General features: G+C 35.9%; 1 protein-coding gene across 15 annotated transcripts in view; it reads right to left on the bottom strand.

Annotated features, from left to right (window-relative positions):
* The window catches only part of CNTN5 (contactin 5), a 592,916-nt gene that overhangs the window by 13,672 nt on the left and 565,799 nt on the right, over nucleotides 1–13,445 (bottom strand). For all 15 annotated transcript variants that reach the window (XM_072927379.1, XM_072927359.1, XM_072927346.1 and 12 more), the window contains 2 exons: nucleotides 12,822–12,892; nucleotides 10,442–10,676 (listed from right to left, as the gene is read on the bottom strand). In XM_072927379.1, coding sequence (XP_072783480.1) covers nucleotides 10,442–10,676; nucleotides 12,822–12,892 — 306 coding nt within the window. The remainder of the gene's footprint in view (nucleotides 1–10,441; nucleotides 10,677–12,821; nucleotides 12,893–13,445) is intronic.

Raw genomic sequence — 13,445 nt, 5'->3', positions numbered from 1 at the left:
TCATTCTATTTGTGGCTTCTTAGAGCCATTCTGTCAGCTCAGGATGAGCAATGCCTTGCTGGGGTGCACAGTCAGTCCTGCCCTGGGGCAATACTGAGTAGGAAGTGATACCCAGCACTGTAGTGAAATGCTATGTGAAAGATTCTTTGTTTCTAGGATTATGTTATTATATCCTCAAAGTCACAGGCACCAGTGCTTGGGATGTACTACCTCCTCTCTGCTGTGGAGTATTTACTGTTTTAGGCCTTGGGCGTACATTTTTGTAAAGGCACCAAGACCTCATGTCTGTCCCTCTGATTGCCTGTGTTTGTTTTCATTGGCCCTATGTTTTTGTTTCTATCTCCATGCTATTCATAAAACACTCTGCAGTCCTGATCTCCTGATTATCTGGAATAAATAATCCTTTCTGTCCTCCAGCCTAGCTGGGTGCCCTTTGGTGATGCTGGGGCATTGCCAGGATGCTCACTGAAGCTGTAGGATGCTTTACACACCACACTTGCCCAACAGTGTAGTCACAGCCATGTTTGCCTTTTTATTTTCACATCAATGAATGCTTTATAGAGGCCCAGCTTCTTTCAGTGGTTGGGAAGTTGAGTAAAAGTCACCAGATATTTGCCATGACAGGCTACTGAGCACCCCACCACTCAGTTGTATCACCTGTTACAGTACACGGGGAGCAATGAGTCCAAAAATTGTCTTGTAAGAGACTGGGACATGAGTCAAGGAAATCTTGTGGGTCTTTTGCTTTATTACCTAAACATGACTGAAAACTTTCTTAAAGACAAGCTGTGGAGGCAAGGCTTCTACATATACTGTGCAGCACAAAATAGGGCATTTCTCCACCTTTCTGGTGTAGTTCACTTAGCAAAAATGTGAATTAATATTCGTCTCTAGTCACAGAACCTATGATTTCTTCCTTGCCCTAATGTTCCTCGTTACATTTCTAATATGTTGATCTGCCCCTGAATGGCAGGCGGAGGTCTTGGTTTTATGTCATTGGGAAACACATCAAAGAGCTTTTTGAAAAATGGGATTTTGGGGACTTGTTTAACAGGTTTGTGGAAAAGCAGTCTCCGTACAGAACAGCCTGAGATAAAATTACATATTTTTCTCAGTGACCAAACCACCTAACATGTAAGATACCTAGTATCAGTGTTGACTCATTAACTATTGTCCTTTCTCTGCAGATGTTGCTCTGGCACTGTTGCCCTGCAAATATTTTTGACATGGTTCATACAAATTTTTAATCCCTTTTGATATCAGACTTTTAATGTTTGTTACTCTTTTTTGATCTCTTTTTAAATTTACATCTGAAGAAAATAAGTCATTCTGACGTGATATGAAGTGGTGTTTGCCAACAATGAGTATTACTAATAAGTATAAAATCTGTTTGGAACTTTTTAGGTAATAAAGAATAAAAAAATATGTTCAGGAATAAGAAAAATGATCTTTTGAATTCAATACTGAAAGAATTACGTTATGAAGAAATATATTGCTCATAATATGATTTTCTGTTCAACAGTTACATCCTGCTTTCTATTTTATGTACTACTAAGATTTGTGTGGCAAAAGCTATTTTCTAGTTTTTATATTATTGAAGCAATTACCTTGTTGTCAGAAAAGATTGCAGTGGTATAAATAATTTGAGATGTACACAAAATGTGGGTTGGCAGACTTTACATTTTCTATAAATGCAGGTATAATTTCCTCCTCATAGCATTCACTAGGAGTGGTTTATACATTGCTTGAATGTATAAATAGAATATTCTCTGATATTTAAAAAAAAATGTTTTCAACAAATGGAGCAGAAATAGTTTGGATTTTATTTTATGTGAAGAAAATGTATTTCTCACATATTCAGAAATAATTCACTGCAGTTTCACTGATATTAGGCACTGAGAATAGTGTTCAGCAAAACAGCAGAAATTATGTATTTGGGAATAAGATATAGTATGACTGTCTGAAAATTTTTGGAGATTAAATAGCATTTTTTATTGATTCAGATATGAGGAGGACCATATAATTTCTGGTGATATAATATAGTCTGTGGTTCACTCCAATGTCATAGGTTATCTGTATCTAAAACTAATGATAAGTTTGATAGGTTCATTAGCTTTTTCTATTACGGTCACTGATGTTATAATCATATTATTTTCTTTCGATCCTATTATTATGCTAAACCTATAGGTGCCTACCGAAGGTCATACTTCCTGAAGAAGGAAAAAAGGACATCTTTAATAGTCTCTTTAATAGTTCCTGTTTGAATTAAAGATGCAGTACAGCAAATTTTCATAAGGCTGTGTGCAATGTCCATGAAACACTGTCTTTCCCTGGGCTGCAATCACACTTTAAAGGAACATGATCAATATGTTGGTCTTTGGGATGGCTGTAAAATGGCAGGACATGTATATACACTAATTTCATTGCTAATGTTCAGACGGGGAATCCTGAATTTTGACACTGGAAAGTAAAGAAAAGAATCAGTTACTAGCCCTCAGTGTGTTGTACCTGTTTATGACTGTAAGCTAATTTGTTTTCCTGAAATATTCATCCTTAAGGATTTCCACATGATCTACCTTAAAAAACAAGCTCAAGAGCCTACTCAAATTTATGTTGTTTTAATTCTTCTGTGGAACAGATCCTCAGACAGGACTACTCAGCCAAGCACTTCATATCTGTTCAGTTCTTATTTTGATTCCAAAAAGGATTTCTACAAAGTAGTCTTATTCAAAATTCGAGCTCTTATTTGAAGAACCTCAGTCTGAGTAATTGCATTATGACTGCAGGCAGTTCTTCATCGCTGAGATGTTGGGATTTCAGCCAGGATCTATTTCTGTGATAATGCCTGTATGTGGAAAAATCCACAAGAGATATATCAGAAGGAAAATCAAGAAAATTGATCCCTCTCCTGTCAACCTGTAGGTAAAGAAAATGATAGCATTTGCTTCCTTGGTAGAAATAGCCACATGGACTATCTTGCAAATCAGACAACCTTCAGTAAGCTTTTTCCATTCCTGAGAAATAGGGGACTCCACTAGATCAACAGTCAAATGTCTGTCTGCAGAATATAGAACTTTCTCCAGTCTTGTGCTCAAAATGGAAAAAAAGATCCAATTTCCACAACAGCAGAAACAAGATTACTGTTTCCAGGACAGGCCTTTGTAATTCTCACTTTTCTACAAGTCTTTTCTATTTTCACCTCCTTTCTGACCAGTGTCTTTGCAGAAGACTTTAAAACAAAAGAAAAATTAGAAGAGCATTGGAATGAGCTATAAGTGAAGACTGCTGCCCTGAATATTTTTGATGTAGGGCTGAAGTACTCTTTCTTGTTGGGTAGAACTTCTTAAACCTTCTCTTGTAATGATGCTCTCCTGCACACTTTCTCACAGGTACATCCTGTTGCAATTCTCTCTTCCCTGTGGCATAACCCAGATTTATTACACAGCAGAGTGTCACCTAGGAATAAGGAGCTGCCTTATTCCCCAAAGAATTTACCAATGTTCATGAACACAATGGCTCACTTCAATCAAGTGACATGGCAGACAGAGTTACCCTCAGCACATGGTGAGGGGGGAGGGGGGTTGTGCCCATTATATTGATTGCACATCTGCTTCCCATGGGGCTAGTGCCATTGATCAGAGGAGTGCTTAATAAACTCCTGTATGTCAGGATTGTGATTTCATTCCGTAAACAGTCATTGGAGACAGCTCTAGCTGAGCTTTCACAAAATCTCTCCAGACAGAATCTGGTAGAGTCAGGAAATCACCCTCTGTTCTGCCAATTGGTTTTCAGGTTCACCTAAACACCAAGTAGCCCAGCTTTAGCTATGAAATGAATCATAGGACCTCAAGAATTTTAATAAAAGAAATTGAGGCTGTATTCAAAGGTATGTAATTGCATATTATTTCCTCTCTATGAAAAGAAAATAGCAATTTATTAGTTTAAATATGGAGAAACAAAATTGAAATGGCTTTTGTATGGTCCTTTGCCTTCCAGATAACTGAGAGCTTTGGATCTCCATTGGCTTGATGAATTACCACAAATTCATACAAAGCAAGAACAAAAGCTCTGTGCAGTATCATTGCATCTTGTAAGTATTACAGAAGTGCATCTGGGGTCCCTCAGGAGGTTTTAAACAGTGAGTGTGAGAGTCTTCAGTCTTTAACCTGTATTGCTCAGGGATTTCTATTTCTGATATAGAAGTTTTTAGTAGTTCTCACTACTCCCTTTATCAAAATTGTAGATCTTTCAATTGTTGTGAAGATAATTCTGTCAATGCCTGAAGGAGAAATTAGATACTGAAATGAGCAGAACTGATCCTGTATCACCCGTTATGACAATCATTAACACAAAACTCCTTTATAAAAGGCTTTGAAACCAGCTGGGTTCCCAGAAACTTGTTTCTATTTCCTTTCATATTCTCATCTATTTCCATACTGTAGAGTACTCTAATTCATATTTATCCTTGTGCTTTTAGGCTGCATCTATACTTGTAAACTAAATAGGGACAGAGAGACAAGGCACCTCCCTGAGCATGGGCATACAGCTATCTGTGGCATTATGCTTTTGGCACCATCTGTATTGACTCTGAGCAATTTGTGCTGCCCCAGGATGTGGTAGTTTTATCAGAGTAACGCCCTGATGCAAATGAAAACATTTGAGTCTTTCTTATGTGTAATTTCTACCCCATGTCCCTGAGTAGAAAAACAGGTTAAATTTTATTTATGGTGCATTTGAATAGAAAATTCTGCATTGTTGAATTTGTAAAGTGTTGAATTTCTGACAATTAGCAATACTAGAAATTTTCACTACAGATATAGAAATTTTCACTTTCACGTTCTTATTAGCTATCCTGTCTATATAATCTTATTTATTTAAAATAAATGCTAAAGTTTTTCAGTATTGCTTTCCATTCCTTGATTATATTTAACATAATTCCTTAGTTCAATTTTTCATGCCTTATATACTTTCCCAACTTAAAAAAAAAAAATGAACCTTAATTTTTTTGTATATACTTGGGTTATTTTTATCCTTTTTATTACTTAGATTGTATTATGTATGGTTTTTACTTATTCTGAATATCTTTTAGAGGGTCATCTATATATCCTCAGATTTAATGTCCTGTCTCAGAAATGTACCATTTCTTGCAGTATAAACTTCAAATATCTGTTAAATGTTTTGCTTAGTGACAACAAAACACTTCTATTTTTAGTTACAGCAGTTAATTCCAGATAATAAAATAATTTCCTGCTTTTTAATGATGACGTATTTTACTGTTATTTGTTACGATCAGCTCTTCTATAGGGTCTCAATTATTCATCAGAACAAGGCTATTGTACTGTTATTTCTTCTCACTTAGTCAGTACTGGATAAAGAATCTGCTAATTAGCACAGCCAGAACACAAGGTCATTAGTCTTTACTAATTTGTTTTTACTATCCAAACTACTCTGAACAGCTAAATTCTCTGATAAATACCAGCATTCTTTAATATTTTTCAACAATTAGAAATGTCTTTCTCAGCATCCAAATTGATCAGGATAATCAGCAATTGACATCTAGCTTGGCTTCCAGCTTTTGTAATTGCCCTTTTCTGAAATTACATGGAACCCAAGGTTATTCTGTTTTATCCAAACACTGATTTTATATATGCTGATACATTATCACATCATCAGCCTGTTATGACATCCAGCTTCTTACTTTTATTTTGTCTTTCCTGCGTAGCTCATAGTTTGTATAGCCATGTTTGTTGAAGAAAGCCAGCCTGGCCATCACTGCACAGCACAGCCTTTTCCATCTTCTTGCTATCATACCTTCACACTTGTATTTCCTTCTTCATTACTGTATTTGTGATTTCCCCAGTTTTCATTTTCCAGTGAATTAAAGCCGCACATAGAGATTGCATATGGTTTTCCCTGATACTGAAAGCTTGTATTAGCAATCTTGGAATTATCACCTCAGTATTTAGGTGGAATGTAGTCATCCATAAAAAGAGAAATCATAAATCTTTGTGTTGTAACAAACAGTGCTAACATGTTTTTTTTTGTTGTTGTTCATTGCTTTATCTTCAGTGTCTAGTGCCTTTTTCAAATTATTTTTTCTTCTGTGGATAAAAATCATCTGTACCTGTACTGAATTTCAGTGCTGTCTCAGTATTTTCTATCAAGAATCTGATACCTTATTTTCCTGACAGAAAGTATGGCCAGAAGATTTCTGTCTGTTCTGTTCATGATCCTTTTCAGCCTCAGGCCTGCACACTGCAACCTTTCTCCTGGCAGGTAGTCTAATTTGCTGTGCCCTCATGTCTCTTTCTTTTACTAAAATTTTCCTTCATGTAAGGTTCAGGCTCATCCTTGCCTGCTGCTGGAAATGTCTACTGTCTCCTTTTGTTCTGCCTTCTTATTGAGGTAATTGTGCATATTTTTTTTCTATCCTGCATCTTCTGAGCATCATCCTCATTCCCTCTTAAGAGCTGCTTTCCTGGCTCCCATCATCCCTTTTAACATGTGACCTCTATTTTCTTCTTTTCTCTCTGACTATTTGCTTTATTTCCTTTCCTAAGTTTTCCCAGAAAGGCTTCTCCTTCAAACTTTCCTATTGAATTAAGACACCTTTTCTAGAGAGTCACACATATATTTGCTTTTCTTTTATCCATGTATATGTCTAGTTTTGTACAACCTTTTTAACTGATTCTCCATTTTATTCTCTACTCTTCCATTACATTCATCTGCACTTTTAGCTCCTGGAGAGTCTTTCCTATGAACTATATTCTGGTGATGATTTTTATAAAGTCAAAAGACTGGTGAAGAAGGAAAAAGGTCTTAAATAATTTATGACCAGGTAGACTTTCTTGCCTCTTCAACTTTGGGTCACCACTGTCATTGATGTTTTAGTGACCATTGGTGTAATTCTGTCTTCTAAATAACTGTTGGATCTATGTCCAGTGGAGGCTGGTGACAAGGGGTGTCCATCAAGGCTCTGCCTTGGGAGAAACGCTTTTCAATATCTTTATCAATGATGTGGACAGTGAGATCAGGGGCACCCTCAGCAAGTATGCAGATAACAGCAAGCTGAGTGCTGCAGCTGACACACTTGAAGGAGAGGATGCCATCCAGAATGACCTGGGCAAGGTATAGAAAGAGGCCTGTGGGAACCTCATGAAGTTTAACAAGGCCAAGTACAAGGTTCTGCGCCTCAGCTGGAGCAGTCTTAAACACTGAGTGAGGGAAGAACTAATTGAGAGCAGCCATAAAGAGAGGACCTTGTGAGTTGTCATGGATGAAAAGCTGGACATGAGCCAGCAGTATGCACTCACAGCCCATAAAGCCAACTACACCCTGGGCTGCATCCAAAGCAGTGTGGGCAGCAGAGCAAGGGAGGAGATCAGATCTAATCTGATCTGATCTGCTGAGATCCCACCTGCAGTACTGCATCCAGCTCTGGAGTCTTCATCCCAAGAAAGACCTGGCCATGAAGTTGATCAGAGGGCTGGAACACCTCTCCTATGAAGACAGGCTGAGAGAGTTGGGATTGCTCAGCCTGGAGAAGAAAAGGCCCCAGTGAGACTGTCTAGTAGTTTTTAAGTACTTAAAGGAGGCTTATAAAAAAAGCAGAGATACTTTATACTGGCATATAGTAACAGGACAAGGGGAAATGGATTTAAAGAAAAAGAGGACAGATTTAAATTAGTTGTTAGAAAGAAATTAATTACTGTGAAGTTAGTGAGACCCTGGAACAAGTTGCCCATATGTGTAAATGCCACATCCCTGAAACTGTTCAAGGCCAGGTTGGATGGGACTTTGAGCAACTTGGTTAGTGGAAGGTTCTCCGCCCACAGAAGTGTGTTAAAATTCATGATATTTAAGGTCCCTTCCAACCCACTCTATGATTCTATTATATTATCTGACTTAATAGACAGAAAAACATTAGCCACACCATTTACTTCTGAAAAAGTGCTCAGTGTTTTTTGTCAAATTTCTGACTTCTTATACTTAGAAGGCAATGTTTTAAGCCTTTTGTTCCAGACAGAATCACTTCATGCAATCAGAGGGCAGTCTGTTGTGTTCACTAGGGGAACACCTTACTCAACACCACCTGCCGAGTTGCTTGCTTAAGAACAGCTCAGAGCCACTACCAAAGGGCTCTGAATGTGAATCATACAATGTGCTGTCACAGTTATACAGAAGTAGGAGATGCATTCTTTCTTAATATGAGATTTCTTCATGGTTCAGAATCTGTCCCGTGAAAACTGTTTTTTCCAGTGTGCTTAGCAAAGGCAACATGAATTAGACTTTCTTAGACAAATTTGTTGTGTCATTAAACAATTGTATATCCATTTGTAGATGTGGGAAAACTTGTAATATGTAACATAGCGCCTAAACATTTTATCCTATTGTATTCTCTAGATGTCTGCTGAAATAATTGGATGTGTGATGGAAAGCAAGTAAGCTAAGGCTTTGCTGGATCACCCATAGGACCATAATACATTGTACTGTCAATTGTTATTTAATATCTACTGTTCAATAGAAATCCTTGAAAAATTGTACCTTCAGTTGTTGAACTCTCTAGGCATGACAGTGCATATCTCTTTCAAAAGCAGTTCCCCATTTTCATAGCAAACTACATTGTCTATTGTCCTCAACCTTCATATTGACCAGAATTTAGCTGTAATAAATTGTTTCCTTGATCCTTTAAATTCTCAGTAAATGACCTTGTTTTTTTCTGGAGGAAAGCTTTTTATAAATTAATTTTGCACTGTAATGCCACAGCATCCCATATTTATCCTGAAATATGTCTTGTAAAATATTTAGACCCATAGAATTCCTCATGTACAGACACATACAGAGACTGAATTAGCGAAGCTATAATGGATAGATACTTTCAAGTTACTAAATTCAAATCAGAAAAGCTGGTTTCTAGAGAAAGTTATTTCTACTATTCTATTAAGACTACTTTTCAAGCTCATAATTTAAAAGAACTGATAGAAAAAAACTGTTTATATATTGCTAATTATTCTATTTCCTGTCTTGTCCAAATAACAAGCACAGGTATAAGGAATCATTCCAATTCAGCATTCAGCTTCTGTTAAAAAAGCTTTTGCTACTAAAAAAAAAAAAGTATTTGTCTACTTTCCTTTGAAAAATTTTATTTGCAAAGAACTTTCTAATTAGAGTATGAAATTATTAAAAAATATAAACACCACCATTGGCCTCACAGTATCAATTTTTATTGAGGAACAGGAAAGTCAACTGTACATTTTTTAACTTGTACTGTGAATTTTTTACATTTTAAAATGTAATTGTTTTCATAAGATCATGACTATGTGATAATCCTGATTCGAAAAGTGGAAGAAACCAAATTACTGGGACTACTTTTAGCAAAAACAGCAGCTCCAGTCTTTGTAATTACTGTGAGAGAATAGTGGTAGACAGTGTCTGCTACTTCATGGTTCCAAAGTTATAGATTTCTTGTGGGTTAATATGAAGTAACATTTACATGAAGTATTATTATCTTCACATTACTTTTTCATAGAGAGAGTATGAAATCCCTCTCATCTGCACTAGGACTGTTAATTTTACTCTCTTAATAGGAGACAGTGGAATAAATCAAGATAGTGTAGCAAAGAAAAGCTGATATTTATGGATTTCAATAATGGAGCTTCAAAAAATATTCTTGTGGATAACATTTATTTGCCTTTTTTGTGCATGGGAATTTCCATGCACTGGGTCCTGTCAAAACAGAGCAACTTCTTTTACTAGTGCCAATTAGTGTTTGTTGGTTGTTTCTGCTTGGTTCTTTTCTGCCCCACAAAATGCTGTTTAGAATTTATAGCAATTCTCAATACAAATTTTCAAGAAGTATTTTTCATTTGTTCTTGGGAGCTATTCCTATAATTCACATTGAAGACTGGGACATTAATGCAAAGTCAGAACTTTCTACTAATGAAAAAAATATTATAACAATATTTATTTCTGTGCACTTTTAGAATACACTAACTAGGAAATGAGCATTCATAAGTGAATTTATTTATTCTTTGAGCTGTTGTCTGATTAACCCATCAAAAAAAGGATCATGAATCTCAGAAACAGTAGAAAATAGCATCTTTTCTTTGCTCTGTGTTACATAAACCCAGTCTAAAATTAAGGCTAATTATTTCAATGATTTCATAGAAAGGATGAAGTTTCATGGCTTTTTTTTTTAATTTTTTTTTTTTTATTATGACTGATTTGGCTTGAAGTCCATTCATAAACTTTGTAATTTCCTTCTAGGTAAACCTGGCAAATTAGTTAACTTCCTTCTCTGCAAAACCTGTTTAATGTTGTTTATCAGATCTGCAAGGAAATTGTAATTTAAGGTTTAAAGAGTGTGCTATAAGAGCATGCATTATACATAAAAGGCTTAATATAGTTCACAATATGCAATTTAACTTCACGTTGAACTGACCTCCTTCAGCTGAGCAGATGACCACAATAGGGCTGAAGGGACCATCTCCTTTGTTGTTGTAAACACCAACTTTCACCTCAAAAGGAGTCAGTGGTGGGACACTTTCATCTCTGTAGATGAATTTTGAGGCATCTGAAGATGTCACCATTTTTTCCTTCCATCCACGTGTTCCATTGGGTCTGAAGGCTACAATATATCCAAATCCTTCTCCACTCTGAAACTCTTCTGACACTGGCTGAAAAATTAAGTTCAGAAACTTAATTATGATTGCAAATAGTTTTACTAATTTAGAAAAAAATCACAGTTCCATTATAGGATTTTACTTAACATACCTGTCCTCATAAGGACTATTGCTTCCAAAGAGGTACCATCTAAGAGAGCTTCCTCACCTAACCACCATAACCAAGTCATTGTCCTAGGACAGAATGAGCTCTTGTGCTCAGAAAAGTGTTTTCTTTTATATGTTCCACTTTTTATTGGGATGCTTTAACCAGTTGTCTGTAGGTGGAATAGCCCTATCAGTGGCCTTGTTAAAAATATAGACCAATTTATTTTAAGTAAGATGATGCGTGTGATACCAACTGTGGTGTGACCCTTTCAGGTTTTAGGTGCCAGACTGTCTAAATTCCATTCCAAATAGGCTGTTAGGTCTTAGAGATTCAATTCCAGGGTTCAACTTAATACTTAGAATATGTTTTAATAAATCTAAGTTGTTCTTGGTCTCAAAAAGTTTTTACTTTTTTTGGTGGAAAATAACACATTTTCTTTTCTCTCCTCAGAGGACTTGTGAAATTAGCCACTTAAATTGGGATGCATCTGACATGAGCAGGCAGTTAGAAAAAGGATTTATCTGTCTTAGAGTCTGAAGAGTGCAAAAACTAAAAACTTACTTGTCTGACTCAATGAATGGAACTTTTCATGCTAATTAGTAAATTAGCAGTAGCTTACATTTATTATGAAGTCAATGGACTAGTTTAGGGACTAGGTTATATTTAACAGCTATCTGCATATTAAGCCTTTGTGAAATGTCCAAAAATGGGTGTTTAAACCCCATCTCTTGAAATGCCCATCATAGATATGCAGCTAATGGACAAATGAATCAGAGCTGGGCCACAGGCAACACTGAATCCTCTCCCCTCCATGTTTCAAATGAATGTCTCATCAACTGGCACTTCACTTGCAGACAAAATTTTCTACCCATCCTTCTGAAGCTGTGCACTGCACAGCCCAGAAAAAAAAAAAAAAAAAAAAGGAATCATAACTCCATGGGCAGAGGATGAAAAACTAAGACAGACTTTGCAATCTAGTCTCACCCATGGGTCTCTGATTTCTTTGGGAAGAAAACTCTGGCCCTTGATGGAGTGGGATTTATAACACTGTCCAGGAGTCCCCCAACCCAGTCACCTGGGAAGTGCTATAGACACTTAATATGAATACTACATACTACTATAGTTTATTAGGGACTGAGGTTAGGTTCGTTCACATCAGACACAGTTCTACCCAACTAGTATTTTTGTTCAGGATTCAGCAAATTCTCTCCTAGTAAGAGAGATGTTGATATTTCCCTTATAGAATATAAAGTAAACTGAAATCAGTTTTATCTCAGCTGTCTTTGGTAGCTGATGTCGAAACAGGCAGATGTGCCAATAGAAGGCAATCTCTTTAGATGTCCTAAAATTTGCCAATTTAAACAATTAGAATTTGGTGTGTCTCTTACCATCTGAATCACTCCTTAAACTGGCTAAGCTTAAACTTTTTTCATTATAACCCCATATCTTTATTTGATGGAATTTTTCTTGAGTATGTATACATATATATATATATGTGTATATGAATTTTGATGAATCTGAAACTGTTCATAATGAATCTAGAAGTTTTGAAAATTCCTTAAGAAAGGTCTCTGTTCTTCTATTTTTATAATTAGCAGAGAAAGCAACTCTCCTACTGGCATGACCATACATCTGTGTTGCATCTTGCATCCCAAATATGTTCCCAAAGTTCTCTTTAGTTTATTATTATTCAACAAATAAAAATGATTGCTTTTTAATTGTCTTTCAAAAAATTTTACATTTCTTTCTTCCTCTTAGCTATTATTTAATCCGGTGTTTACATAAATTCCAGAAAAATCAAAATAACCCATGCAGTAGATAAGGAAGAAAAGCCTGATTAATTACAACTTTGGAGCTGATGCCATAATGTCTTCTACTCAAACCTCATGAAAATCCACAGTACTTTGAAATTTTAGAGCATATTTAAGAGTAGTATTTTGTGTTCATGTATTGACAAGATTTGTTGAAAGGAAACCCCAGTAGAGCGCTCTTTACTTTGGCCTCAAAGAAGTTAACATGAAACAAAACTTTTAAAGAGAAAAATCCCTTACCTCCCATGCTATTACTAATTCATGTCTTCTTCCACTTCTGCCACTTACGTTAGCTGGAGGTGTCTTTGGCACTGTGTGCAAAAAGAAAAAACAAAACAAACCAGAATATCCAAGTTATTGAAATTTTCCCCATTGTAATAAGTTTCTGCAGAAGACACGAGACTGTTAAATCAGGACAGAAATAAAAACATAGCATTCTGTGGTAAAGAAAATTTGCTCAAGCCTCATTTCAGGGAATTGCACACAGAAGCTAGAAAAATCAAACAAAACATAAGCTGAGAATGAAAATAATATTGGAATAAAAAACTGCTTAAGCACTAGGTCTTCTGCTGATTGGTAAAAATTTCAATGTACAGATCACCTAAGAGATAAAACAAGAATTACCTTGTTAATGTTTGTTTTTTTTAATGAACAACTTGAAAATCCAGGAAACCTGACATTTTGGATTTCAGGTAAATAGGACATCATTCATAATGTCTGTATTATTTTTCAGGTAGTTTTTCAGTTAGTGATTTAGAATGTTTTAATTATTGTAAATTTATTTTTCATTGCTCTACTGGGGAGAGAAATTTTAAAGCAATCAACCTTAAACATCCCTTATGATTTCTTGCAAAATACTGGAAG

This window comes from Taeniopygia guttata, chromosome 1, assembly GCF_048771995.1.
Source record: "Taeniopygia guttata chromosome 1, bTaeGut7.mat, whole genome shotgun sequence".
Lineage (NCBI taxonomy): Eukaryota > Metazoa > Chordata > Aves > Passeriformes > Estrildidae > Taeniopygia > Taeniopygia guttata.
This window is presented reverse-complemented; position numbering and strand designations above follow the sequence as displayed.